Source organism: Gracilinanus agilis, chromosome 2 (assembly GCF_016433145.1).
Source record: "Gracilinanus agilis isolate LMUSP501 chromosome 2, AgileGrace, whole genome shotgun sequence".
NCBI lineage: Eukaryota > Metazoa > Chordata > Mammalia > Didelphimorphia > Didelphidae > Gracilinanus > Gracilinanus agilis.
In genome coordinates this window covers 31456699-31471834 of record NC_058131.1, presented here as the reverse complement: position 1 = coordinate 31471834, position 15136 = coordinate 31456699, and the positions used below count along the sequence as shown (strand labels likewise).

General features: G+C 39.7%; 1 protein-coding gene across 1 annotated transcript; it reads left to right on the top strand.

Annotated features, from left to right (window-relative positions):
• The first annotated feature begins 10183 nt into the window (after nt 1–10183).
• On the top strand, nt 10184–14862 carry LOC123234517 (lithostathine-1-beta-like). Its single transcript, XM_044660421.1, has 5 exons — nt 10184–10408; nt 10616–10734; nt 11046–11183; nt 13267–13378; nt 14578–14862. Exons 1-5 carry the CDS (start codon nt 10345–10347, stop codon nt 14643–14645), a joined length of 501 nt encoding a protein of 166 aa, XP_044516356.1. The 5' UTR covers nt 10184–10344; the 3' UTR covers nt 14646–14862.
• Nucleotides 14863–15136: the final 274 nt, after the last annotated feature.

The following is a 15136-nucleotide window of genomic DNA, read 5'->3' as shown; positions in this document are numbered from 1 at the left end:
TAGAATTTTAGTTGGAACTTAATGGAAGCCAGGGGAGTCCATATCTGGAGATGAGGAGGGAGATGTCAGAGAAAATGCCTGGAACTGAGAGATGGAGTGCCTTATTCCCAAAATAGCAAAGAAGTCAGTTAATTGAAGATTAAGTGATCAGGAATAAGATGTAAGAAGGCTGGAAGAGGAGGAAGAGATTCGGATATAAAGTGCTTTTAATGCTGAGCAGAGATTTTGTATTTGATCCCAGAGGCAATAGGAAGCCATTGGAGTTTTTCAAGTGGGTGGGTGGGGGTGACATAATCAACCCTGCATTTTAGGAAAATCATAAAAAAGGACGAGAGACCTCCCAGAAACTTTTGCAATAGTCAAGGGGTGAATTGATGAAGTTCTGCACCAAGGAGGTGGAGGTGTCAGAGGAGAGAAGGAAGCATATTTAAGAGATGTTGCAAAGATGTCTTGGCAAAAGATTGGATGTGGGAGGCAACGGAGAGTTAGTGAGAGTTACCTAGGTTGTGAGTCTGAGGAACTGGGAGGGTGGCAGTGCCCTCAACTTCCCTAATGGAGAAGTTTAGAGGAGAGTTTAGAGGGAAATATGATAAGATCCTTTTTTGATATGTTGAGTTTGAGATAACTGAAAGGCAATTGAAAATGTGAGATTGGAGGTCAACAGAAAGATTAAGTCAGGATGGGTAGATTTGAAAATAATTAGAAGAGATGAGAATTAAATCTATGGGAGTTAATTAGATCACCAAATGAAGTGCTAGACATGGAGATGAGAAGAGGATCCAGACCAGAACCCTGTGCAAGACATATAGTAAGAGGGTATGACCTGCATGAAGAATTAGCAAAAGAGAATAAGGAGTGATTTGATAGAAAGAGAACCAGAAAAGACTAGTGTCCCCAAACTAGAAAAAAGTGAACATCAAGGAGAAGAGGGTGATCAGCAGTGTCAAAGGCTTCAGAGAGATTAAGAAGAATGAAGATGGGAAAAAAGCTGCTGGATTTGATAATCAAGAAATCATTGGTAATTTTTGAGGGAGCATTTTAACTGGAATAATAAGTTTGGAAATCAGATCATTAAAGGTTAAGAATAACATGAGAAGAAAGAAGAGGGAAGTATCTGTTGTAGGTAGGTTTTTCATGGAGTTTAGCCACAAAGATCAGGAGAGATATAGATAGATAGAAGGGATGAAAGGATCAAATGAGGGTAAGTTTCTTTTGAGGATGGAGGAGACATGGACATGTTTTTAGTTAGGGTAGGAGCCAATATACAGGGAGAGCCTGAAGAGAAGTGATAGAATGGGGATGACAGAAGAGGCAATGTGTCAGAGGAGAAAGGATGGAATATAATCTCTTTAAGGGGTTGTAGGGAGAAACTGGAAGAGGCAATGGAGATCAGGAAGAATTCTGACTCTTCTGTCTTGACCAGTGAGTCAAGGGGCATAAGTGAAGGGGTAACTAGTACCTGAGAGGCCAGGAAAGTAATTAATATTAGAAAGGGTTGCCAGAGAAGTGGTGTCATTAGAAGGGAATCAAGTTTCAGTGAGAACTGGAAGATGGAAGGAGTGAGAGAGTAAAAAATTTTGGATGAAGGGAATATCAGGCCTGGAAGAGATATTCTGGAGGGCACAGTTGAAGGGGTGAATGGTGTTTGATTTGGACTTTGGGCTGGGAGAAATGAGGGGGATAGGAATAAGGAATCAACAGGTGGGGGATGGGCACTGGGTTTGGATAATGATTTATTGGGATGTGTAGGGTTTATGAGAATGTTCAACATTAACATATCTTCCCAAAGGAGATCAGCCTGGAGATTAGGCTGGAGACAGGGCCACATGAAATAGAAAGCACACAGTTCATTGACAGACCCTATTTCACTATTGCTCTTCCCTCTGAAGGCTGAACATTAGGCAGAATATGACACAGCATCAGGATCTGGAGTATAATGAAGCAGAAGATTTGTCTGAACTGATGCAGAATGAAATAAGCAGAGTCAAGAAAACCGTATGTTTTTTTTAAGGACTATAACCAAACAACCACATAATCAAAACTGAATGCTACAAAATCAAGACGACCAAACTTGGTCCCAAGAAAAGATGTTAGACAACACTTACTCCCCTTTCCCTTTTGCAGAGGAAACCTACAAGTAAGAAATTATATTTAAAGTATCAGTTTTTTGATATGTTGGTTAGTATTACTAAACTGATTTCTATTTTTTTAGGCTTTATTATAAGTGCTGATTCTCGGTGAATGAAAGGAGTTATACATTGGGAAAGGTGACTGATAGAAAAACAAAAGATAGCAACAAAAATGTCCTTTTTAAAAGGGCCACAGCTCCCTTCTGGAAAGCAGATTGGAATTATATCCCAGAAGTCAGTAAGCTCTGCTTTCCTTTTGACTAGTCCATGTTACTCCTATAGGTAAATAAGCATTTACCTTGCCTATTGACAAGGAGGAAACAGGGCAAGTAGAGGTACAGAATGAATGAAACCCACATTTTGAGATATAATCAATGTGTGACTTTGTCTTGCTTGATAATATTGATTTGTTTTTTAAGCCTATTTATTTAATTAATTTAAAGTATTTTGCCATAGTTACATGATTCATAGTCTTTCCCTTTCCTCCTTCCACCCTCCATCCAGAACCAATGAGTAATTCCACTAGGTTTTGCATGTATCATTGATCAAGACCTATTTCCAAATTATTAATATTTGCATTTGGGTGATCGTTTAGAGTCTACATCCCCAATCATATCCCCATCGAACCATGTGATCAAGCAGTTGTTTTCCTTCTGTGTTTCTGCTCCCACAGTTCTTTCTTTGGATGTGGACAGCATTCTTTCTACTAGGTCCCTCAGAATTGTCCTGGGCCATTGCATTGCTGCTGGTACAGAAGCCCATTACATTCGATTTTACCACAGTGTATCCATCTCTGTGTACAATGTTCTTCTGGTTCTGCTCCTTTCACTCTCCATCAATTCCTGGAGATCATTCCAGTTCACATGGAATTCCTCCAGTTCATTTTCCCTTTTATCACAATAGTATTCCATCTCCAACAGATACCACAATGTGTTCAGCCATTCCCCAATTGAAGGGCATCCCCTCATTTTCCAATTTTTTGCTACCACAAAGAGTGCAGCTATAAATATTTTTGTACACATATTTTCCCCCATTATCTTTTTTAGGTACAAACCCAGCAATGGTATGGCTGGATCAAAGGGCATGTAATATTTTAAAGCCCTTTGGGCATAGTTCCAAATTGCTTCCAGAATAGTTGGATCAATTCACAACCCCACCAGCAATGCATTAATGTCCCAATTATGCCATATCCCTTCCAACATTCATTACTTTCCTTTGCTGTCATTTTAGCCAATCTGCTAGGTGTGAGGTGGTACCTCAGAGTTGTTTTGATTTGCATTTCTCTAATTATAAAAGATTTAGAGCACTTTTTCATGTTCTTATTGATAATTTTGATTTCTTTATCTGAAAACTGCTTATTCATATCCCTTGCCCATTTATTGATTAGAGAATGGCTTGATGTTTTTGTGCAATTGATTTAGCTCCTTGTAAATTTGAGAATTAGACCTTTGTCAGAGGTCTATAAAGATTTTTTCCCAATTATTGCTTCCCTTCTAATTTTGGTTGCATTAGATTTTTTGTACAACATCTTTTTAATTTCATATAATCAAAGTCATTCATTTTACATTTTGTAATGTTCTCTATCTTTTGATTGGTCTTAAATTAAAAATTAAAATCTCTCCAATAGATCTGACAGGTATACTATTCTATGTTCACCTAATTTATTTATGATTTCACTCTTTATATTTAAGTCATTCACCCATTCTGAATTTATCTTTGTGTAGGGTGTGAGTTGTTGATCTATACCTAATCTCTCCCATACTGTTTTCCAATTTTCCCAGCACTTTTTTTGTGCTGGGTTTTTGTCTCAAAAGTTGGGATCTTTGGGTTTATCATACATTAGCTTGCTGAGGTCATTTACCCCTAGTCTATTCCATTGATCTTCTGTCATTTAGCTAGTCTTCTGTCTCTTAGCTAGTCCCATATTTTTTTTGATGACCACTGCTTTATAGTACAGTTTAAGATCCAGTACTTCTAGGCCCCCAACCTTCACATTTTTTTTTCATTAATTCCCTTGATATTCTTGATCTTTTGTTCTTCCAAGTGAACTTTATCATTTTTTCTAATTCAGTAAAATTTCTTGGTAGTTTGATAGGTATGTCATGAAATAAGTAAATTAATTTGAGCAGGATTGTCATTTTTATTATATTAGCTCATCCTACCCATGAGCAATTAATGTTTTTTCCAGTTATTTAGATCTAGTTTTAATTGTGCGCAAAGTGTTTTGTAGTTGTGTTCATATAGTTCCTGTCTTTGTCTTGGTAAATAGATTTCTAAATATTTTATATTGTCTAGGGTGATTTTAAGTGGAGTCTCTCTCTCTCTCTCTCTCTCTCTCTCTCTCTCTCTCTCTCTCTCTCTCTCTCTCTTAAACCCTTACCTTCAATCTTGGAATCAATAATGTGTATTGGTTCCTAGGCAGAAGAGTGGTAAGGGCTAGGGAATGGGGGTTAAGTGACTTGTCCAGGGTCACACAGCTGGGAAGTGTCTAAGGCCAGATTTGAACCTAGGACCTCCCATCTCTAGGCCTGGCTCTCAATCCACTGAGCTACCCAGCTGCCCCTGGAGTTTCTCTTTCTAACTCTTGCTGCTGAGTTGTGTTGGAAATATATGGAAATGCTGATGATTTATGTGGGTTTCTTTTGTACACTGTAACTTTGCTAAAGTTGTTGATTATTTCCACTAGCTTTTTAGTTGATTCTCTAGGATTCTTTTAGTAGACCATCATATTATCTGCAAAGAGTGAGAGTTTAGTCTCCTCATTGCCTACTTTAATCCCTTCAATTCCTTTTTCTTCTCTAATTGCTACTGCTAGCATTTCTAGTACAATGCTAAATAAAAGAGGTGATAATGGGCATCTTTGCTTCACTCCTGATCTTATTGGGAAGGCTTCTAACTTATCCCTATTGCAGATGATGCTTGCTGATAATTTTAAATATATACTGTTTATTATTTTTAAGAAAGGCTCATCTATTCCTATACTTTCTAGTGTTTTCAATAGGAATGAGTATTGTATTTTGTCAAAGGCTTTTTCTGCATCTATTGAGATAATCATGTGATTTCTGTTGGTTTGGTTATTGATATGGTCAATTATGTGGGTAGTTTTCCTAATATGCAACCATCCTTGCATTCCTAGTATAAATCCCACCTGATCATAGTGAATAACACTCGTGATAACTTGCTGTACTCTTTTTGCTAGTATTTTATTTAAGATTTTTGTGTCTATGTTCATTTAAGAGATTGGTCTATAGTTTTCTTTTTCTTTGTTTATATTTGTATATTTAAATGTGTATATTTATAGTTTCTCTGTTTTCAGTTTGCCTGGCTTTGGAATCAGTACCATATTTGTGTCATAACAGGAATTTGGTAAAACTCCTTCTTTGCTTATTATGTCAAATAGTTTGTATAGTATTGAGATTAGTTGTTCTTTAAATGTTTGATAGAATTGACTTGTGAATCTATCTGGCCCTGGAGTTTTTTCCTTAGGGCATTCCTTGATGGCTTGTTCAATTTCTTTTTCTGAGATGGGATTATTTAAGTATTCTATTTCCTCTTCTGTGAGTCTAGGCAATTTACATGCTTGTAAATATTCATCCATTTCACCTAGATTGTCATGTTTGTTGCCATATAATTGCACAAAATAGTTCTTAATAATTACCTTAATTTCCTCTTCATTAGAGGTGAGGTTGCCCCTTTCATCTTTGATACTGTTAATTTGGTTTTCTTTTTCCTTTTTTTATTATTAGATTCATTGATATATGCACTCAGGGATATAAATTTTTCCTTGAGTACTGCTTTGGCTGCATCCCATAGATTTTGATAAGTTGTTTCTTCATTGTCATTTTCTTCAATGAAATCAATAATTGTTTCTTTAATATTTGTTCTTTGACCAACCAGTTTTGAAGAATTAGATTTTTTAGTTTCAATTAGTTTTGAATCTGCTTTTCCACAAGCCCTCATTTATTATGATTTTTATTGCATTATGGTCCAAAAATTGCATTTATTATTTCTGCTTTCCTATATTTGCTTACAATGTTTTTATGCTGCACTTCATGGTCAATCTTTATATATGTGCCATGTGCTGCTGAAAAGGAGGTATATTTCTTTTTATCCCTATTTCTTTTTCTCCAGATTTCTATTATCTCTAATTTTTCTAACATTTCATTCACTTCCCTTACTTTTTTCTTATTTATTTTTTTGGTTCGATTTATCTAGTTCTGATAGAGGAAGGTTAAGGCCCTTCACTAGTATGGCTTTACTATCTATTTCCTCCTTAAGTTCCTTTAGTTTCTCCTTTAGAAATCTGGATGCTGTACCATTTGGTGCATATATGTTGAGTAATAATATTTCTTTATTATTTATACTACCTTTCATCAAGATGTAATTACCTTCCTTATCTCTTTTAATAAGATCTATTTTTGCTTTAGCTTTGTCTAAGATCATGATTGCTACTCCTGCCTTTTCTCGGTTGTAGCCCAGTAGATTCTGCTCCACCCTCTCACCTTTACCCTGTGTATGTCTACCTATCTCAAGTGTGTTTCTTGTAGACAGCATATGTTAGGATTCTGATTTTTAATCTATTCTGCTATCTGCTTCCTTTTTCTTGGTGAGTTTAACCCATTCACATTCATAGTTATGATAATTGTCTGTGTATTTCTCTCCATTTTGACTTCCTCCTTAGATTCTTCCTTTTCTCTTCTTCCTCTTACCCTCCCCTCCAACTTTTTGCTTTTAGTCAGTTTCCCCTTTCCCTTCTCTAATGTTACCCCCCTTCCCAGCACCTCCCCTCTTAAACACCCCCCACCCTCTCCCTCCCTTGTATTGTTGCCCTCCCCACCAGCCCATTTATTACCCTCCTACTTCTCTATAGGGCATGATATAATTCTCTGTCCTAATGGATCTGATTGTTTTCCCCTCTTTGAGTCAATTTCAATGCATGTAAGAATTAAGTATTACCTATCTCCAAACTCTTCCATCCTTCCATTGTATTGGTCTTCTCCTCCCTCCCCCTAAGTGCTTCTTTATGAAATATAAATTTACCCCATTTTATCTCTTTTTCCATTTCTCTTAGTAGTATCCTCTTTTTTTACCCCTAGTTAAATATATATATATATATATTGACATTTCCTCCTATTTGGTTTGTCACTGTTTCCTATAAGTATACTTCTTCTAGCTACCCTGATGGTAATAAAAAAATTTAAGAGTTACCAATATCATATTTTTCTTATAGAAATACAAATCATTTGAACTTATTGGGTCCCTTAAAAAATTTTCCCCCTTTCTTAATTACCTTTTGATGATTCTCTTGGGTTCTTTGTTTGGGCATCAAATTTTCTGTTTGTCAGGTCTTTTCTTTAGGAATGCTTGGAAGTCTTCCATTTTATTAAATGACCATACTTTCCCCAGCAAGAATATAGTCAGTTTTGCTGGGTAGTTGATTCTTGGTTGTAGACCCAGTTCCCTTGCTTTTCAGAATATCATGTTCCTTGCCTTCTGGTCCATCAGTGTGGATGTAGACAAGTCCTGTGTTATCCTAACTGTGGCTCCATGATATCTGAATGGTTTCTTTTTCACAGCTTGTAATATCTTTTCCTTGGTCTGGAAGTTCTTGAACTTGGCTATAACATTCCTGGGAATTGATAATTAGGGATTTAATATAGGAGGTGATCTGTGGATTCTTTTAATCTCTACTTTACTCTCTTGTTCAAGAATATTAGGACAGTTTTCTTGGATGATTTCCTGTAGAATGATGTCTAGGTTTTTCTTTGGTTATGATTTTCTGGCAGTCTAATAATTCTTAAATTGTCTCTTCTGATCTATTTTTAAGGTCTATTGTTTTATCATTGAAGTGTTCCATATTTTCCTCCATTTTTTCATTCTCTTGATTTTGTTTTATAGACTCTTGTTGCCTTGTGAAGACATTTGCTTCTAGTTGTTTGATTCTAATTTTTAAAGACTGAATTTCATCCCTGGCTTTTTGTTCATTCTTTTCCTTTTGGATTGTTTTCTTTGTAGGTCATCTTTAACTTCCTTTGCCTAATTTTCAAGCTGGTCAATTCTGTCTTTCTGGTCAAATGTCTTTCAAGATACTATTTTCTTGTTTTAGTTCATGTGCTTCTGTTTCCGGATGACATATTCTTTTTAAGTTCTTTTCCTAATTTTCTTGAGCTTCTCTTAATTGTTTTTTGAATTGTATTTTGAGTTCTTCCAAAGCCAGTGTCCAATTCACTGGAGTTTCTGAGTTTTTGCTTGATATTCCTTGGTCCACCTCTGTTCCATTTGTTCTTTGTTCATTACCTGGATAGAAGCTGTCAATCATATTTTCTTTTTTTCTTTTTCTATTGTTTACTCATATTTTTCCTTCTTTCTCCCCATCATTGGCTGTATTTTTGATTCTCTGTTTATTTGCTGGACCTGTGAGTTTGGGCTATTCTGTCCTGAAAGAGTGTCCTGAAAGGGCTTCTTCTCTGCTCTGCTGACCAACTGGATCAGGCTGATATAGCTGGCCTGTTGTATTGATGAGCTCTGAGGCCAGATCTTTCCCAGCTGCCAGCAGAAGCTGAAGGTCAAGATGAAGGCCTGGGAGGCTCTCTTTCCCTCTCCTCCAGCAGCTTCCTGCCAGCCATGGCTAAAGCACCTGGTTCAGCAACAGCAAGGCACTCCCTCTGGGCTGGAGCTCTTGCCTGGAGACCCCAGCAACTGCCAGCAATCCCCAGAGTGGAAGAGGGGTCCAGGGACCTTCTTTCTTTCTTTTCCTTAAACCCCAGAACCCTTCTCCCAGTACCTTTTAAGTTGAATCAAGCAAGAGGGTCCCCTGGCTCTGCCCTGTTGTTGAATTTGTTTTTGTGTCCCCCTCATAGTGTTTTGTTTTTGACTGGTGTGGAAGGGTTTTCATAGAGGACATAACTTTTGCTACTTCTAAGTAGCCATCTTGCCTCCAATATTGATTTGTTAAAGAGAAGGACTTTCACAGTATGGGAATTAGTGTGTAAAGATAATGATAAAAATAAAAGAAGGGTAGGAATGTAATTCAAATTGTTAAAAATATCCAGAAGAGAGCAGAAGGAATTCTAAATGGAAACAGAAATGTACAGGAGAGTATTGGTACTATCATAATAATTTTAATATACATTAAAAACAAACCACAATTAATAGGTTTATGTTTCATATACAATCTACTCTTTCTCTTCCATGTATGTTGAAGTATTCCTTAGTTGGTGTCTGACAAGTTACTCATTAAAAAGGAGAGGAAAGAATAAGCTTTAAAATGGTTGATATTGGTAAGTGAAATGATTCCTGCCAATACTTCTCCAACGCCTTTCTTTTCTAAGAGATTCTGGGAAGTTACATTGAAGGGAAGCCTACAGTCCCTTTCATCATGCAACTTTGTTTCCATTGCCCGGAATTCCCTTTTCCTCTATCTCCAAGGTCCATGGTCTCCCAACTTTCCTAGATTCCATCCCCCTGTTCTAGGGCATTGCTGAAAGCTCATTCACCCCTGGATACATTCTCTCCTCTCCTCCCCAAGGCTATGGGAATAAGGCAGCTGGACATTACTGGAGAAGGTATTAACCCTCTGTTCTTGCCTAGAGAAATCATTGTCCTTCTGCACCAAGAAGAAGGTATTGCTTATGCCAGTTCCTGAACCCAGCTTGGGAAAGGTCATACCCTATTCCCAGAATTCCCACATGTGCTCTAACTCTCCTCTCCATCATCCCCACTCCTCAACATCACCTGTTCAATTCTTGCCCTTATCCACTCCCCTTTTGGCCCTCTCCTTATAAAAGTCCAGTCATTGCCAGCTCAGACACATGATCCCATAGTCCTGCCAATCTGGTAAGTGAGATGAAAAGCCTGGGAAAGGAGAGGCAGTTACTCCATGCAGTGAGATCATTCCCTTTCCAATAAGCAGGAAAGAAACATCTTATCTCAGGAAAGCAGTTAGCTTAGAGGAAAATGAAAGCAAATGTTTACTCCTGAACAATTATGAAAAGAAAGGACCTTTCTCTCTTAACCCCAGCTGCCACTGGCTTCTGTTTGGCTCCCAGACTGCAGGAAGGGAGAGGAGGAAGGGGACAGTAGAGAGCTCAATCTCAGCCTCAATGAAGAGAGGAGAACATGTTCCCATCCCTGGTCTCATCTCTGAGCTAAACTCAGGTACAGGGGGTGCCATGGGGCTCAAGAACTCTGTTTTGTACTCTCAGACGCCAAAGTGATGTTACCCCTCAACTTCTCGGAGCTGTTCTTCAAAAGCCTGCTGCTCATTGGCTTGGCACAAGGTCAGTCCCACCATGGCTTCCCACCCTTAACTTCCCACCTGGGCCTAGGACAACTCTTGAGAGGAAAGAGAAGGGACTGGAGCAAAGTGGTGTAGGAACAGTAGAAGCCACAGTAGGTGGCTGGGAACAGTAGGGGTTCATATATTCAAGGCTCCAGAGAGAACCCTAAGTCTCCTTAATCCTACTCTTCTCTCTTCCCTCTCCCAGGACTAGACGATCTCCCTGTTCCTTCTTCAGCTAGGAATTCCTGCCCTGAGGGCTTTACTTTCTACAACTTCAACTGCTATGGCTTAATACATCAGGAAGAGGATTGGAACACTGCAGAAGTTTGTTGGGGAGAGGGATTCTGTGAGGGAGGGGAGAAGGGTGGTCCCCATTTTAGTGTACCCTGGAATTCTGACTTGGCTCACAAGAACCCCTATCATTCTTTTCTCTCATTCTGCTCTACTCCTCCTGCTAAGTGGGACCCCAGACATTTTCCTCAGCAGTCATTCTTATTCCCCTGTGGCCCTTAACTATGGACTCCATCCTTAGGCTTCTGCTTTTGCTGAATGCCCTTCCTTTTGTAGCTATTCCTGTCTTCTTTCCCTTCTTTCTTTCTCTAAATGACACCAGGGTCTCCTGCCTTCTCCCCCAGCTGCAGTGCCAAGGCTACAATTCAGGCCACCTTCTGTCCCTATTCAATGAAGCTGAGACATATATGGTGGCCACCATGATCCTTGAGAGTGGGAACTCTAAGAAGCCCGTTTGGATTGGCCTGCATGACCCCAGACAGGTGAGACTCAGAAATTCTTTCTTCTTCTTGCTCAGGGCAGATGGTAGTGAAGGGAGATTTAGTGACAGCTTAAACTGGCTCAGTTCCTCTCTTCCCTTTCTAGAATGGAGGTCTATACCCCTGGGAAAGAGGAAGGTCTGGGAAGTAAATCTGAGGATATCAAGTGGCAGGAAAACTTGGATATGGGGGATGGGGCAAACCTTTGTAGTGTCTATTTGAACCAGTTATGCTGGTCTCCTGATAGTTTCATAAGCATGACACTCTCTCTGCTCCAGGCATTTTTTCTGGGTGTCCCCTTTGTCTAAGATGCTCTCCCTCCTCATCTGTACTATTTGGCTTCCTTTAATTCCCAATTAAAACCCACGATTTATAGAAAGCCTTTCCCAATCCCTCTTAATTCTAGTGCCTTCCTTCTTTTAATTATTTCCTATTTATCCAGGATATAGCTTTGTTTGTCTATATTTGATTGCTTGTTGTCTCCTCCATTAGATTGGAAGCTCTTTTAGGGCAGAGGCTGTCTTTTGCTTCTTTTTGTATCCCAAGTTCTTAGCACAGTACTTGGCTCATGGTAGGTACTGGATCAATATTGATGGATTACGTTGAGTCTTAAAGGAAGCAAGGAAAATGAAGAGTCCCAGATAAGGAGGGAGAGCTTTCCAGTCATAGGAGCAGCCAGTGCCAAAGTACAGAGTCAAGAGACTGAATGTCATATATGGAGGAGCAACAACAAGAATACTGCCTTTAGGTAATAGAGTCCACAGAGCATAGTTAGGTACTGATAATTGGAAAGGTAGGAAGGTTCTAGGGTATGATGGGCTTCAAATGCCAACCTGGGGGATTTAGAATTGATCTTGGAGGTAATAGGGAGTAGCAGGGGAATGACATGGTCATTTATCTTTGGCAGTTGAACAGAGGATGGATTGGAATAGGAAGAGATTTGAGTCAGGGAGACAAATGAAGAGGCCATTGCAGTAGTCCAAGTAAAGAAGATGAGGCTTGGCTAGGCCAATGAAGAGAAGAGGAAAAGATTCAAGAAATGCTCTGGAGATCTTGTATCCTAAGATTTTTCAAAAGATTAGCTATGAGAGATAAGGGAGATCCAGTAGTCAAGGATGAAATCCAGGTTGTGAACTGGAATGATTGGGAGGATTGTACAACCTTTGACAGAAAGCAGAAGTTGGGAAGAGGTTAGGATTTGGGGAAAAAGATAATAAAGTCTTATTTGGACATGACGAGTTTGAGATGTGCAAGAGGCCACTGGAGATGTTGATTGGAGTTTGAAAGAGAGTTTAGGGCCAGATATGTAGATGTAGATCTTTATAGAGGGGATAATCGGCCTCATGCAATTTGATGAGGTCACTCACCCCATGATTTGATGAAATAGTAAAAAGTAAAAGAAAGAAGGGGACCCAATAGAGAGCCGGGGAGGGCACTCATGGCTAGAGAGCATCGGATAGATGAGGAATGAATGAAGAACATAAATGAATAGAGAAACAAGAGAGAACAACCTTATACACAACCCACCCTACCTAATCCCAACCCATACATCTAGAGGGGAGAGAATATTTGGAAGAAGACAATGCTCAAGAATGCCAAAAGTCATTAAACTTAACATTGAAGCAATCATTGATGACTTTATAGAGGCCTGTTTTAGTTGGACAGTGAGGTAAGAAATCAGCCTGAAGGGGATTAAAAAATAAGAGAAGTAGACAAAGGAGAGGAAGAAGAATGCTTGGATTTAGAGATCACAGTTTGTGATTTGGGGCTCCCTGGGGTTTCAGGGTTAGGAGAGGGAGTGTTAAAGCATGGTCAGGGACTGAGGCATAGGAATCACAGAAGGATCCTTGTTGTCCAGGAGGAGTTGGATTCCAACTGGGTGTTGGTTGAGAGGGATGGTGCTTAGAAATTACAGCTGGAATGGAAATAGTATCTGGAGAGGTTTAGAAGACAGAGCAATCTTGACATTCTGGGGGAATCTAAGGAAGGTTCATGAATAGCTGACCTATAAATATTGGGGGAGGGTATGTGGTTGGGAGGTGTCTCATTCTTCATTAATTATTGTTTTACTTGGCCCTTCCTCTAGAACCGAAGGTGGCACTGGAGCAGCAATGGCCTTGTGACCTACCTAGCCTGGGATCAGGGGGCCCCTAGTGGAACCAATCCAAACTATTGTGTAATCTTGACTCAGGATTCAGGTGAGAAAGAAATGGAGAGAAAGGGAGGGAGAGAAGGAGAAAGGAGGAGAAGGGGAGGGAGAGGGAGAGAGAGAGGGAGAGAATAGGGAAAGGGGGGAGAGAGAGAAAAAGGGAGAGGGAGAGGGAGAAGGAGTGGGGAGATAGAGAGAGAGAGAGGAGGAAGGAAGGAACAATGAACAATTCTGGCAATGTCCAGGCCCATTTCCTCTGTCCCAGGGCTTGTTGGATCCCTTAATATAAGGATCCCCCTTACCTAGAATATGTGAACTTTCTTCTCTTCACTCCCCATTTACTCTTCCCCCTCCCTTACTCTTATTTGTCTTCCATGTTCCCCTTCCTCTTTTCTTCTTTTTTTCCTCCTCCCCTCTCCCTCCCCTTCCTCTCTGTCTCCCCCCTCCCCTTCCCTCCTATCCACTTCCCTTCCTCTCCCTCTCCCTCTCCTTTTCCCTCCCCTCCCTTTCCTTTCTTTTTCTCTACCCAAGCAAGAAAATTGAAGCCCAGAGAACCTGCAAAAAGTTGTAATTTGGTAATGCATAAGCCCCTACTAGTATACTTTCTTCAGTGATTAATAGTTGATATTGATTAGACATTCAGACTTAATTCTTTTTTAGAAATGGGCTTTTAGTAAATTGGTATAGTAAGAACAGTTGTTACAACCCCCCCCCGAAACCCCCCAAGGGCACCCTCTCCCACATATATATGCAGAGTTAAGAGAAAAGAGGGCTCAACTCGAGAAATAACATTTAGTGACATCTTCACCCTGAGGATTTCAGAAACTCTGCCCTAATATCGATAAGTCAAAATCCTTCTACTTTTCAAACTTAAAGAAGGTCTTTCTCCAGTCAGGAATAGAAGACCTAAGGAGATAAAGGCTTTTCTCTTCCCCAATGAAGGAAGACCCAAAGACCTTAACCTTGTCTCTTCCCAATATTCCTTCTATTCGGTCATTCCATTTTATTCACTATATTTCATTCCTCAAATAACCAAGATCTTCTCACTTCTAGTCTATTGTGCTTGACTGATTGTTTGATTTAATAGAGATGTTCTCATCTGGTTAAAAGAATAGTAAGTGGGATGGGGTGATTCATTTGATAAATTGACTCTTACTTTTACACACCAGTGGATGTGAAGGTCATCAGAGCAAAGGCCTTCAGATCCAGTCAACCCAGTTCGACTTAACCCACGTCCCTTCTCTGCAGGTTTCACAGCCTGGAAGGATGAATTGTGCAGTGTGAAGCTCCCCTACATCTGCAAGTTAAAAGCCTAGAAGTGGCAAGCCAAAAGAATGAGTTGAGGTTCTCCAATTCTGGATTCCAACAACCATTCTGAAGGCCCTGTTGATAGCCTCTCAGCCCTCCTGGAGAATCTTCTTCGCATCCCACCTCCTCACACCTGGACCTCCCTCCCCTCCATGTTTTCTTCCATTACTCTCATTACCCTTGACCCAGAGCACTGGCCAATCAGAATAAACTATCCTCTCTCCTACCCTGCTGCCTCTTATGTTCTCTGTGTGTGATACCCGATTCATCAAATGCGGATTATTGTGTATAAGTGCACATATACATATTTTGTAGAGTACTGGCCAGCTTTTCTTGCTGATTTATAAATTAAGGCTTTTCTGAGCCTCCTGGTGATCTTCTGGTGGCTGAGAGTCTTGAAGACTACAGGAGGGCAGAAAATGGTCCCTGTCCTTCAGGAGTGAAATGATTAACTGGAAGTAAAGACAATATACAGGAAATCCAGGACAGAATCCCAGAA

Coding starts and splice junctions, on each gene's coding strand:
- LOC123234517 (XM_044660421.1), top strand. CDS start 10,345: ATGTTACCCCTCAACTTCTCGGAGCTGTTCTTCAAAAGCCTGCTGCTC. Junction 10,409..10,615: donor GCTCATTGGCTTGGCACAAG/GTCAGTCCCACC, acceptor TCCCTCTCCCAG/GACTAGACGATCTCCCTGTT. Junction 11,184..13,266: donor GCCTGCATGACCCCAGACAG/GTGAGACTCAGA, acceptor CCCTTCCTCTAG/AACCGAAGGTGGCACTGGAG.